The sequence below is a fragment of the Mustela nigripes genome, chromosome 1, assembly GCF_022355385.1.
Source record: "Mustela nigripes isolate SB6536 chromosome 1, MUSNIG.SB6536, whole genome shotgun sequence".
Lineage (NCBI taxonomy): Eukaryota > Metazoa > Chordata > Mammalia > Carnivora > Mustelidae > Mustela > Mustela nigripes.
Window position 1 is genome coordinate 223,641,702 of NC_081557.1, and position 12,552 is coordinate 223,654,253.

A 12,552-nucleotide genomic window follows, 5' to 3' on the forward strand; every position below is an offset into this window, starting at 1 on the left:
AAACTTTGACCTTCAAAGCTATTTGCGAATGGAATCCAAGTATGTCAGTTTTTCTTCTGGGACTGGCCACACATGTTTCTGTTTCCACCCTTGGACAGGTACACAGAGGTTACAACTTTCCTTTGTACCTGGAGTCTTTCTGGGAAAGAGGCAGTGCCAGATGAGTATGAGAAATTGAGGCAAAGAGGCCACGGCGTCCCATATTGCCATATAAAGGTGGAGTTAAGCGATATAGGTCATTAAAGTAGAAAAAAAATTCTGTATGCCTACTGGCTCTTAATGTTCACTATGGGAAGACAACATTCCACTCAGCTATTTGCCACACATCTGTTTTCTTTTTAGAAACATAAATTCCCAATTCATCAAAACAACATTCCTTATGCTGTTTTGATGACACCATAATGGCCTTCACCAACCTCAAAAGAAAAAGTCAGACTGTTGTCTTGCTTCAGAAAAATGGCCAGAAGAGGATTTGGTTCATGTTGCCTTTTTGTGGTCATGATGAGAGGGGTAGTTACAGTATATACATGATAGACTCACTCCAGGGGCAAAGCAAGGCTCCACACTTCTTCATCCGCAGATGAAGTAGAGCATAAAGCGGTGTCACTAGGGGGAGTGTGAGCCCACCTTGGGTGTTCTAGAAACTTCTAAAGCTTAAGTAGGGTCCACATCTCCATCTGGACCATGTGTTTGGCATTGCCTTTTGTAGTGTGGGCCCTGTTGGACTCCTGTGACTGGCCTGTTGAGGTGTTTCTGATGGTGGGTGTTACTAAGCATTCCCTGCCTTGAACTGCCCAGAAACGAAGTCACAGCCCTACTCTGCCTGCGTCCCCCTGGAACCAGGATGAAGGATGAAAAGCAGACCATGAACAGTTCCCACTGGTAATGGAATCTTCCTCCTTGTCTCCCCACCGCTGCCCACTCCTTCCTGTGGCGCGGGAGGCGGGTCCGGCTCAGGGGGGCGGCGCCGAGGCGCTCCTGTGGCTGTAGGAATACCGGGACAGAGAGGCCCCCACGGTCCTGCCTTCCTCCTCCTCTCCCACCTCTCCCCTCGTTCCTGGGGGACCGGGGTTGGGGCAGCAGGGGAAGGTGGCCATGAAGCCGAGGCGGAACCGTTTGTTCATGAAGCAGTAGATGATGGGGTTGACGCAGGAGGAGGTGTAGGACAGCAGGAGGATGAAAGAAATGGGGGTCCCCGAGAGGCGGCGCTCCGCCGAAGCCGTGTCATAGGCCCGCCAGGCGTTGGCGCTGAAGATGGGCATCCAGCACAGGAAGAAGAGGACCACGATGACCATGAGCATGCGGATCACCCGCTTCTTGGCCATCAGGTTGGCCGTGGAGCTGCTGCTCCTGATGCGGCTGACCCTGCCGCTGCTGGGTGTGGACAGCTGCTGGAGCTCCAGCTTCCTGCGGGGCTTGGCCTTCTGCAGGTAACACCCATCGCTGTCCTCATACCTGCCGCTGCTGCCGGTGCTCGGCTTCCTGTCTAGAGCGGCAAGTGACATCGCTTATTGTCGGGACGGCTCACAAGGGACAGACCCCCCTCTATCAAGGGGATCAAACCAAACTGGAACTGAAGCAGGGAGAAGGCTTCCTTGGGCCTGTTCTGCTATCGTTAGGTACTGATCTACAGTACTCCTCTCCTTCAAAGGGAAAGTTGCTTAAAACTAGTAAAGTAATGTGAGGCGCCTGGGTGGCTCAGCCGCTTGAGCCTCCAACTCTTGGTTTCTGCTCAGATCTTTTTTTTTTTTTTTAATTTTATTTATTTATTTATTTGATAGAGATCACAAGTAGGCAGAGAGGCAGGCAGAGAGAGAGCAGAGGAAGCAGGCTCTGAGAGAGAGCAGAGGAAGCAGAGAGCCTGATGCAGGGCTCTATCCCAGGACCCTGAGATCATGACCTGAGCCGAAGGCAGAGGCTTTAACCCACTGAGCCACCCAGGTGCCCTCTGCTCAGGTCTTGATCTCTGGGTCTTTGGCCCTGCACTGAGACCAGAGTCTGCTTGAGATTCTCTCCCTCTCCCCCTACCCCTCCCCTTGCTTTCTCTTTCCCAAATAAATAAGTAAAATCTTAAAAAAAAAAACCCCAATAATATATAATCTATCATATACATAGTATATAGTAAAAACGTATTTTATGCACATCAATTATAAGGATTAAAATGACTAAAGAATGAATATTCACACTCTTTCTTTCCCCACATTCTCAGGGGAAAGGTTCCTGCTTGATTGGTAAGCTTCGAGAATGCTTTTACTGGGAAACCTGGATAATGATCAAAAATCAACCAAAACCAAAGAAGCTCTCAAGACACGTAAATTCTGGTAGAAGAGCTGAGTGAAAGCGTGGAGTGAGAAAGGCAAAAAGTTATATCAACAAAGGGCTAAATTTCAGTGGTTTGTGGGTTATAATGAGTGGAAAGAAGCTGGGCTTTGTAACTGCACGGTGACAAAGAAAGGGAGGAGAGAGTTACAATGGGGGATTAGAGTTACAATTCCCTTCGGTTGTGGAAACAGGAGTCCATTAGAATGCAACAGAGCAGACGGCAAGGGACACAAGGGTCCTCAGCTAATAATTGGGTATATGTCGGTTATGTCATTTTGTCCCATTCAGTACTGTTTTGAGAGGAACAATTTCTCCATTGTACAGATGAAGGAATAGGAAGACTATGTCTGGCGACTGTGCCTTATGACACAGAGTCTCCTTAAAATATCCTCAACATACACTCTGAGCGTTTATCTATTTAAGTTATAGGAAACAAGCTTTTGTGGTATTTTGGCGTAAACATACAGCAAAGAGATAGTTACCCCTAGTAGACTTCTTCTGGATAGCATCAAATTTTATTCCTTGGTAAAGTTCCAAAGAGATCAATCCGTACGCCACCATCATCACAATTCCAGGAATAAGAAAGAGGATGAGTAACAGGAACGTGTGCCTAATAAAATGAAAAGAAATTCAATAACCATCATCTCTAGTATTTCAAACTCGGATGGGGTGGAATAAATAGGGTTCATCTTCATTTTAACTGGTCTGAGCAAACACATTAATTACTAATATTTCATAACCTTGGAAATTCTATGTCTGGAGGTTCAGTCTTTTGAAGTTGTTTACTTCTCTCTCTCTCTTTCTCTCTCTTCAGATAAAGTCTCTTAGGAAGAACTAGTTAAGTTGGAAAAGGCTGGTGTGATTCTGTGCTTGAAACAAAGCTTCATGTAAAACCAATAAGAAATTAACAACAAAATGTATGTGAATAATCTCAGTAAGGCTTACCAAAAACATAAATAAATACTTATAAGAGCTTGTATTCATCGAGGACTTGCTGTGCTACCCACTAGGCTAAGCATTATATATATAATAATAACTCATATATATGTATGTAACATTAGATTCAACTCCCATAGGGACCCTTGAGATAGGTACTGTTATCATAATACCTATTTTATATGTGAGGAAACTAAGATTTACAGAGATTAAATCATTCACCCAGAGACACACCTAGTGGCAAAGATGGGATTTGAACCCAGGGAATACAATTCTAGAACCTGTGCTCTTAAGCATGACAATATACTATTTGTTGACTTTACAACGACAGAACCATCCAAAGCAGAGGGAGGAATGATGGATGACCTCTGAGGTTTTGTACAATAGGGTTTTCTGGCTATTTCTCCCCCATGGGCACAGTGGAGGGCTCCTTCTAGGGCGTGGTGGGGCAGAGCTGTGCTTTCTCTAAACACGTTTGATTCCTGAAGCCCCACAGACTCCTTTATGAGTCTGGCCCCTAAATCATTTTTGCAGTCTGGCATGTGTAAGGTTACAGGATCAGGCCATAAAATAGTTAGAGGCTCACAGTGGCTGGGCCATTTCTCATTTCAATTGGACATGTTTTGATAAGATTCCTTTTCAAGTCTTGGAAATGTTTCTCTCATTTACAACATAACTTTGTGTGTGTGTTACTTGGTTGAAATGAAAAAAAAAAAAAAGGAAGGCAAAGAAAGAAGAGATTATCTCTATTTTGAGCCATTTTTGAATGTCGAGTTCCCTGATTCTAAAATATGCTTGGAATTAGTAAACATAATACCCTGCATTTGTATTTTTTAAAGATATTTAATGACATTTTCATACACATGCTCTCCTTTGAATCTTACAGCCACCCAATGAGGTAGATTAAAAAAAAACACTATATTATTAAATCCTTGCATAGATAAAGAACCTGAACCTCAGTAATGTCTCTTGAACTTGTCTATCGTCAGTCGGCTAGTAAGCAAAGAAAGTCTTAGAATCTCGCCTGTTTATTTCTAGTGAAGTGTTCTATGCCAGCACCGTAGCTGTAGTCTAAAAACACACACACACACACACCACACACACATGCACAGGACTTGGGACTCATTCTCTGCTTTATCTTCAGTTCTTAGAAAAATCATAGCTCTTCAGATCCTAGCCCTTCAGTCCCTCCTCCCCACTAGACCATCCAGAGGGATTCTGCATAGACTCTGTATCTTCTAGTTTTGTGACTTGGAGCGACTCATCTTACCTCTCCATGTCTCTGTGTTTCATCTCCATGTTTCATCATCTGCAAAATGGGGAAAATAACAGTACCTACCCTGCCTGGTTTTGAGGGAATTAATTGGATTCATATGTACATGACCTTTGAAACAGAGCACTTTAGTGTTTGCTATCACTGTTATCCTAAAAAGAAGTTAGCATAATCCTTCTCATAACCTGTGTCTCCTGGGCACAGACCTCCTCCAGTCACTCTGGACAATATATTCCCATTTTTACAAACACTGCAAACGATAGCAAGTTGCATTACACAAATAAACATCACACCGCCTTACCAGGACTGCTGCATGACGTCATTTGGCAGTAGGAAGCGGCACATATTTGCTGTCTGGTTGTTATTTTTGGTAAAAGGCACCAGGTTGCTATAAATTGGGTACGGAGTCATAATGGTAAAGGAGAGGCACCAGGTCATGGCGATCACCTTCAAAGCATGGGATTTGGTCTGCCAGACCCGGGACTGTAAGGGTTTGCAAATCGCACCGTATCTTTCCAGAGATATGGCAACCAGATTAAAGGTGGATACGCTCACAGAGGTGCCTGGGAAAGGAACAGAGAAATCGGTTATGATGGCTCTGAAATCCCAAGTTTATTTGAATGTTAGCTTAAGCATATCTGCTCGGCACAGGTTCGCTATCAAGGGACAACACTCAGAGGGTAAAGAAATATCATGTACCTGTATTTTTTTTTTTTTAAGTGATTTTTTCCCAGCTTCATTTCAAAAAGGATTTAAGGCAACTGAGGAAATGTACTTACGAATACATCTGATTGCCAGTTTTTAGATAAGTTTATTGAACTTTGATTACAACCAAACTCCTTCCCAGGTTGAAGTTGCTCATTAATTAATAACCAACGGGAGGAGATACGTTCCTCTCCTACACAAGAGGTTTCTGAGTCGCCTGGAGAGAAGCTCTCATTTTGAGCATAACCTGGAGTTAAATTGACCTAATAGCCCAGATTCTTAAGGACTGTGACCCTGAAAGGTCACAGGGGTCTGAGCTGGGGGCATTAAAACTCAGAGTTTCTAGTACAGACAGTTTTAAGAATGAACCATTATAAATTTGAAAAAGCAGTCTACTAAAAAAACACACAGTAAAGGAAGGATAAAGGGAGAGGGCTCCACGCCGTAACTAAAGGCTGCTCTCGGTGGGGGGACTAGAACTTCTTATTCTGTTTGGTTTTCTGTAGTTCTATAAGGAGCATGCATCATCAGTGAGAAAGACATCACAACAGCTCATTTATAGTGATGTGCTTAGGCATAGTCAAAAAGCTTAATTTTCTTTCATTTGTGTATTTGTTTGTGTATATTTATTATCATGTCTTACCGCCTTAGAATTCCCTCTAACTATTCATCCATGGATTCTGTCAGTTAATCTGATTATCTTTAGCATGATTTCTTAGACCTTAGGATTAATCTAAGTTGGGGAGAAGAAGCTCTTAGTCTGGGGCCTTTAATGGATATAAATAAATTCTCTGAAACTGTGCATAAAAATGTTCTTCTAGGAGGGGAGACACCTACAGTATCCCTTAGAGACTTGAAGGCATCTACAAGCCAAAAAACATTAAATGAAAACTCATGTTCTGAGACAGGATGGCTGTGTTTTCCTGGACTCTACCCCAAGGAACTGATCACACTGAGATTACAGAGTGTACCCCCAGCATCTCCGGAGTCAAATCTGTATAATGGGCTCACTGTTATTATAAACCGCCATGAGGCAAGCACTCTTTCATTCGTTCCTCTTTGCCTTCTTCCCTTCTAGCCTTCTCCCTCTCTCTTTTCTCTTTCTTTTTTTGCCTGCTATAAGGAGTTTAATGAGTCTTAACTGTTAGCAATAGTATTGAAAAGAACCCAACATCAAGGGAAGAATAAAAATCCCTGGATTTAGAAATCCAACAAAACCATTACGGCATTGGACACAGCTTCAGAATTTTCTTGCTTTTACTATTCTTTTTCTTGAGGTGAAATATCACCAAACATTAACCATTTTCAAGCAGGCAATACTGTGGCCTTTGGCACACTTAGAGTGTTGTGCAATCACACCAGCCCTCATTTTAAGATTCCTTTCACAGACCCTAGTTAAGATTCTTAAATAATATTATCATACTATGGGTGGGCAATGAAAGCCAAAAGCGCAAGGAGAGGCTGGTAACTGTTACCGCTTCACTGTTTAAGCATGATCCCTTTCATTCGTCGACGAGGACGGACATTCTCTTGGTTGTTTGTCTGTGGCACAGGGATCAGTAATCCATCATTGTTGTCAGAGCTGGATCCCGCTGCCTCGATGGGGAGAAATCAAGGCTTTGAAAGCTTTCCAGTCATGGAGGATGGCCCCAGCCCAACTCAGCTCTGACCATGTTGTAAGGCCGGGGTCAGAACAAAAAACAACCCTCCTCCTTGAGGCTCGCACTCAGAAGGGAGAAAGCACAGGGCAATCTGGCAGCCAAAGAGGGCAGAGAGACGTCTTTGCTTGGCTTCAGGAAAGCACCAGCTGCTGGCAAACTGGGGCAGCATCTGTCCTCATCCGCCACTGTGGTGGCTCCTGATCTAGGTTCAAATCTCAGCTCTGTGGCTTAGCACCTGTGTGTCCCAGCGCACCTGGTTAACCTCTCTGTGCCTCTCTTTGCTCCTTGTTGAGTTTTTTTTTTTTGGGGGGGGGGGCGGGGGGGGTGGGGGGATGGGATGGTGAGAGTAAAAGCACTTCGTACAACATCTGCTGCATCACAAATATCAGCTCTTGTGATTTTTATTTATCATCATCCTCATTTTGATTGGCAGAAGCAGAGAGCTGCGTGTCTTAGCCAGCCAGGGTGAGCTTAATGACTCACAGGCTCTGGGAGCAAAATCAGCTCCTTATTTAGTGCCAGAGGGCATGTTCTCTCTCTCTGTCTCTCTCTCTCTGCCCAAGAGGGTCCCAGCCCCTGGGGATCAGGCTGGGAAGTGAATTGTCCTCTAGGACAAAGCTGGTTTTCACATAGCCCCTGAGCCCTAGGAGAGCAAGAACAACAACAGAAAACCTTCCTCCACCACCCCCATCACCCCCAAAAGCCATGACTTGGCTTGGGCAGAACTCAAACTATGACCAATGGCTTCCAGGAAAGGACAGGGTCGCTTGAATCCTTCTTGCTTTCTAGCAGAATCCAGCAAAACCAACCTCTCCTATGGCTGATTAATAACTTATTCCACTCTGAGAAACTGACCTCTGAAATGGACGACTGGGGACTGACTTCTGGGGACGCATGAGGACCGACCCACCTTAAAGCCAGCACCTGCATCCTTGCACACAGTCCCACACAGCCAGATGTTTGTTTTGTTTTGTTTTGCTTTGCATTCAGCAGGACACCTCTGCTGAGGCTGTCAGAGGGTTGGGAAGGTCTGGGGCGAGCTCCAGAAACAGCCCCCAGGAGCAACTCACCCATGAAGTAGGTGGTGGTCTTGCAGACGGCATTCCCAAAGATGAAATCCTTGAGCAGGTTGGGGATGAGGTTGAACGGCATGCAGAAGAGGCAGAGCATGAGGTCGCTGACCGCCAGTGAGAGCAGAAAGATGTTGGTGACCGTTCTCATCCTCTTGTTCCGAATCAGCACCGTAATGACCAGCGTATTCCCCAGGACACTGAGCAGGAATATCAAGGAGTACAGAAGTATCTGCACGGCTGGCTGCCACTCTGCAAAGAGTAACGGGAACGAGAAAGAGGGATGGAGGTTATGGGAGCAGAATGTGAAAACCTCAGCGCACAAAATGAATGGTGATTTCCTGCAGGTTATTTTTGTTGGTGGTGGTTTTTTGTTTTTTGTTTTTTGTTTTTTGTTTTTTGTTTTTGTTTTTGTTTTTGCAAGGGTCTACATCACTGAACCCGACTATTCCTCTGTCACCAATATTTTGCAGAAACAAACCGAGGAGCGTACGGAGTGATCCCGTTGCTTCAGAGAGGTTGATTTGTTAAAGAATCGCACAGGGAAGCACTTTTTCTTAAGAACAAAGCTTCTCCAGTGACTACTGGTTGCTTTCTTTTCCCAGCTGCTAAGCTTGATTTCACTTTAATCACTTTTTCATGCTGGATATCCCCCAAGAAAAGGTGACAGCTAGATTGTGACAGCACCTTTTCTGTGACGCTGGTAAGTTCCAGCTTTGACACTTGTACCCCCTTCTTATGACACTTCAGCTCCTCCTCCCTTGGCTTTTGCCCCCCCCCCCTCCCCATGCCCTCTACCTCCATCTCAACTCTCCTGCGGGGAACAATTAGGATATTTGACTCAGTTCTGCTTTTTGATCTGTTATCCAAACTTGTGAACGTATGACTTTATCCAGCCTGGTCTCAAGAGGACTTTGTTATAATTTTCTCTATCAGCCCCATCTTTGTTGATTTCTCCCGCACCTTAATCATTTCCTGAATTAAAATAACAGTGTCTGGCACCTACCTTTAGAAGGATGGGGCTGATCCAAGCAGAAAAGTGTCTCATTTTCGATTCCCAGCTCACAGGGAGGAGTGATGTTGCTTCCATTCACAAGAAGGCTGTCGACCACATCCATCCTTGCCTGCTGTTCTCGAAGTGCTGGCGAGCTGGTGAATTGCTCACCCTCGGCTCATTCCTCTAATGACTGGAGAGCCTCCCGAATGCAACCTGCCGTGGGGGGGCAGGAAGGGAGGGAGTTCCAGGTGTGGGCTTTTGCAGCCATTCCTAAAGGCGACGCGAGTTCACCACGCTCAGTCCAGCCAGGCAAGCGCTTGCTCTCCTGTCTTGGAAAAGGCAGCTCAGGCAAGCCAGCCTGCTCCACCTTCCGAGCCCACCCCTCCCATTCCTGGGCCAGTCTAAGGGCCCTGAGCACAGAGAGCTTGACTGCGAGTTAACCCTTCCCAGAGTGTCACTGCTCTTATACACACTTGAGCACACACGGATACATATGCACAGACACAAACACACACGCTTCCCCGGTACCTCTCTCCTCTGTATAGGAACCTGTCACCAACCCAGACATGTGCAGAATAAAGCCCAAACTGGCTGTGTGACACAGGAACAATCAACACGGTAACAGATACGATAATGCACACCATCAGGACTGAAGGGCATGGAGGGACTGCGTTTCTACCTCCTTATATAAAAGCAATTAGTGCCTTTTTAGCTTTGGAACCGTGCCCAGCAATGTGTGTAGATATAACTGCCTGCTGGTTGTTAAGTTGTTACCAACCACAGTGTTATTTCTCGTGGTCTCTGCCCTTGTTAACTGAAAGGAGAAGGGGTGCATTCGGATATAGGGTTCCAGATGCTTATTATAAGAAAAGTTGTTCAGATCTTCCATTCATTCATTTATTCATTTGTCCATTCATTCAGCACATATTCATTGAGAGCCAACCATTTGTCAGGCGTTCTCTAAACACAGAAGCGAATAATAAGCAAGATCCTTTCAGATAGTGTTAAGCACCATGAAGAAAAGCAAGCCAGATGATGCAATGGAGAGGAATGGATTGGGGTCACTAATTTAGGTGAGGTGGTCAAGAAAGGCCTTCTGAGGGAGAGGACCATGATCTGAGACTTGGAAGACAAGGAGGAGGAAACCTAGGGAAGATCTTGGGGAAGCTTCTTTCAGGCAGGAAGAATGGTGTTTTTGGCAGCAGACATAGCAAGTGCAAAGGCCCTGAGGTGAGAATGAGCTTGACCCCTTTGGGGAACAGGTAACAGTAGGAGTGAGTGAGTGAGGGGCAAACAGTGAGAGGTGAGATGAGAGAAGAAGACTGGCCTGGGGGTCTGGGTTTTCTGTGTAGCTCTGTTGCCCTCCAAAGTCCCTCAGTGTCACCACATGATAGAGCTAATATTGCTAGATATCTCTGGGAACCCTGTGTACTGACAGCTCTCTCAGTTGACAGAGCTACACATTGCATCTTTGCTGAATGCAGATGAACTAACTGGCATTTTTGCTGTGGAGGCTGAGGATGTGGGCTGGGAAGATAGAGTAGCACCTAGAGTGACAAATAAATCTCCCTCTCCCTCTGCCTGCCTGTCTGCTCTCTCTCTCTGATGAATTTTTTACTTATTTACTTATTTATCTGTCAGAGAGAGAGAGAGAGAGAGAGTGCATCCGTAAGCAGGGGGAGCTGTGGGCAGAGGAAGAAGTAGGCTTCTCACTGGCAAGACGCCCAAGGCAGGACTTGATCCCAGGACCCTGGGATCATGACCAGAGCTGAAGGCAGATACCCAACTGATTGAGCCACCCAGGAGTCCTAATAAATAAAATCTCAAAATCTTAAAAAACAACAACAACAAATTATACTTATTAATTTCCTCCTATGCAGGAGGAAACTGAGACTCAGAGTGGCTTGGTGATTTGCTGGTGAGAACCAGTGCTGGATACCCCCTAGGGGACCTGGCATACCCATCCTTCCTTTACTTCCTGCAGCTTGGAACCTTCCTTGTTATCTTAGGAGCATGTAGCCCATTTGTTGCCAGGACCCTCCCCTCTGCTCCTCCTTCCTGCCACGTGTCCTGTCAGCTGAATCTTTCCAACGTGCAGACCGATGTGGACCCTGCCCACTAGGAGGGGACCCAGTGCTGCCCAGTCCTGGTCCTGGAAGGCATGAAGGTTCAGGTTTTGAGCCCTGGGAACAGCTAAATGTCACCCTCCTGTTCTTCCCAGCTGCTCAGCGGCTCTAACTGGGCAGACATCCCTAGTGGTAGAGGGAGCCTCCTGTTGAGTCACGTCACCCCCAGAGCTGCTCTGAGGTTCCCTCCCTCCGTCCCTCCTTTTCTCTCTATTCCATTTCTGTCCCAGGGTTGGCAGGAAGCGACAGGGAGGGGCGGGGAGGGTATATGAGGGTGGGTGCTGGCGATACTCTGAACTCCCCAGGAGTGAGTGTGGCATATTTGGGTGCTGTGCTTTACGAACTTCAGTGCACATCTGAAACACCTGGTTTGTACTTAAAAAAAAAAAAATCTGAGTTTTCCAGGCTCTTCTCCCAGGGATTCTGACCCTTCAGCCCCAGACCTGGGAATCTGCTATTTTTATCCTGCATCCCTGGTGATTCCAAGGCCAGTGATCTCAGGGTCACCTCTTTTGGGAAGCTCCCTGGACCCCATTAAGAGCATGAACACAAGCATCAAGCTGTAGGAACCCAAGCCTGGCCCTCCAGCTGTGGAACACAGACTACTTACCCTTTCTAAGCCTCAGCTCACTCAGCTCTAAAATGGGGATAACACAGTGCTACCCATAAACAAAGCAGTACATGGAAAGCACTCAGAACAATGCCTGGAACATAGTGCCGGACGCTTATTATTAGTGGATAAGTAAATGCTAAGGGATACTCTATTTATTCCTGTTATCACGGCCAGGCGAAAAGGTCTGTGTCTCTAGTACTTGGGCACAGTGACGGACGTAAAGGACGTGTTCGGGAAATGTGAATGAATCCAGAGTGGAAAATTGACAGAACCAATCTTTCATTGCTTATTCTACCTTTTTCTAACCCTATTATATAGGTTCTTTTCCTGGCCAGCTCTGGATTTTTCACTCATGAGTTTCTGAGCCCATGTTACATAAGAATTAACCCGGAAAAGGGAATTCCCACGAGAGCTGTTAGAGTTTTCGAGGGAGGAAAGGATGCATTTTTCAGGGTATTAGTCCTTATTGCTTTCCTCAGCACACATTTATCATGAGTTTCTAGGTGCCTGGCAGTGTGCTAGGTCCGGGGGGAGATAAGCTATGAGCAAAGCTGGTGGAAATCCTGCCCTCCTGAAATCCTTAGTCTGCCATGGGCGACAGGTGATTATTAATAAACTGGGCAAAATGGAAGTGCCCCTCTCCCCTCGGAGCCTATCCTGGGATCAAGGAGAGTTCCAGGCAAATTGATAATTTACTAAATTGAGCTGAAATGGTTTAAGTGCCCCCCTCTTCAAGGCACGCAATCCTGAGCAGCATAAGCCCAGTGTCTCCCGCGCTCCCCAAAGATCAGAGTGGCTCGGTGATTTGCTGGTGAGGACCAGTGCTGGGGACTCTCTTCTCCACCAAAA

At 45.9% G+C, this 12,552-nt stretch overlaps 1 protein-coding gene across 1 annotated transcript; it reads right to left on the reverse strand.

Moving 5' to 3' along the window:
• Positions 1 to 953: 953 nt before the first annotated feature.
• CCKAR (cholecystokinin A receptor) lies at positions 954 to 9,126 on the reverse strand. Its single transcript, XM_059395885.1, has 5 exons — positions 8,974 to 9,126; positions 7,968 to 8,219; positions 4,833 to 5,094; positions 2,805 to 2,932; positions 954 to 1,486 (listed from the first exon to the last, which is right to left on the reverse strand). Exons 1-5 carry the CDS (start codon positions 9,083 to 9,085, stop codon positions 954 to 956), a joined length of 1,287 nt encoding a protein of 428 aa, XP_059251868.1. The 5' UTR covers positions 9,086 to 9,126.
• Positions 9,127 to 12,552: the final 3,426 nt, after the last annotated feature.

Coding starts and splice junctions, on each gene's coding strand:
- CCKAR (XM_059395885.1), bottom strand. CDS start 9,085: ATGGATGTGGTCGACAGCCTTCTTGTGAATGGAAGCAACATCACTCCT. Junction 5,095..7,967: donor GACCACCACCTACTTCATGG/GTGAGTTGCTCC, acceptor TTCCTTTCCCAG/GCACCTCTGTGAGCGTATCC. Junction 2,933..4,832: donor GACGTCATGCAGCAGTCCTG/GTAAGGCGGTGT, acceptor TCATTTTATTAG/GCACACGTTCCTGTTACTCA.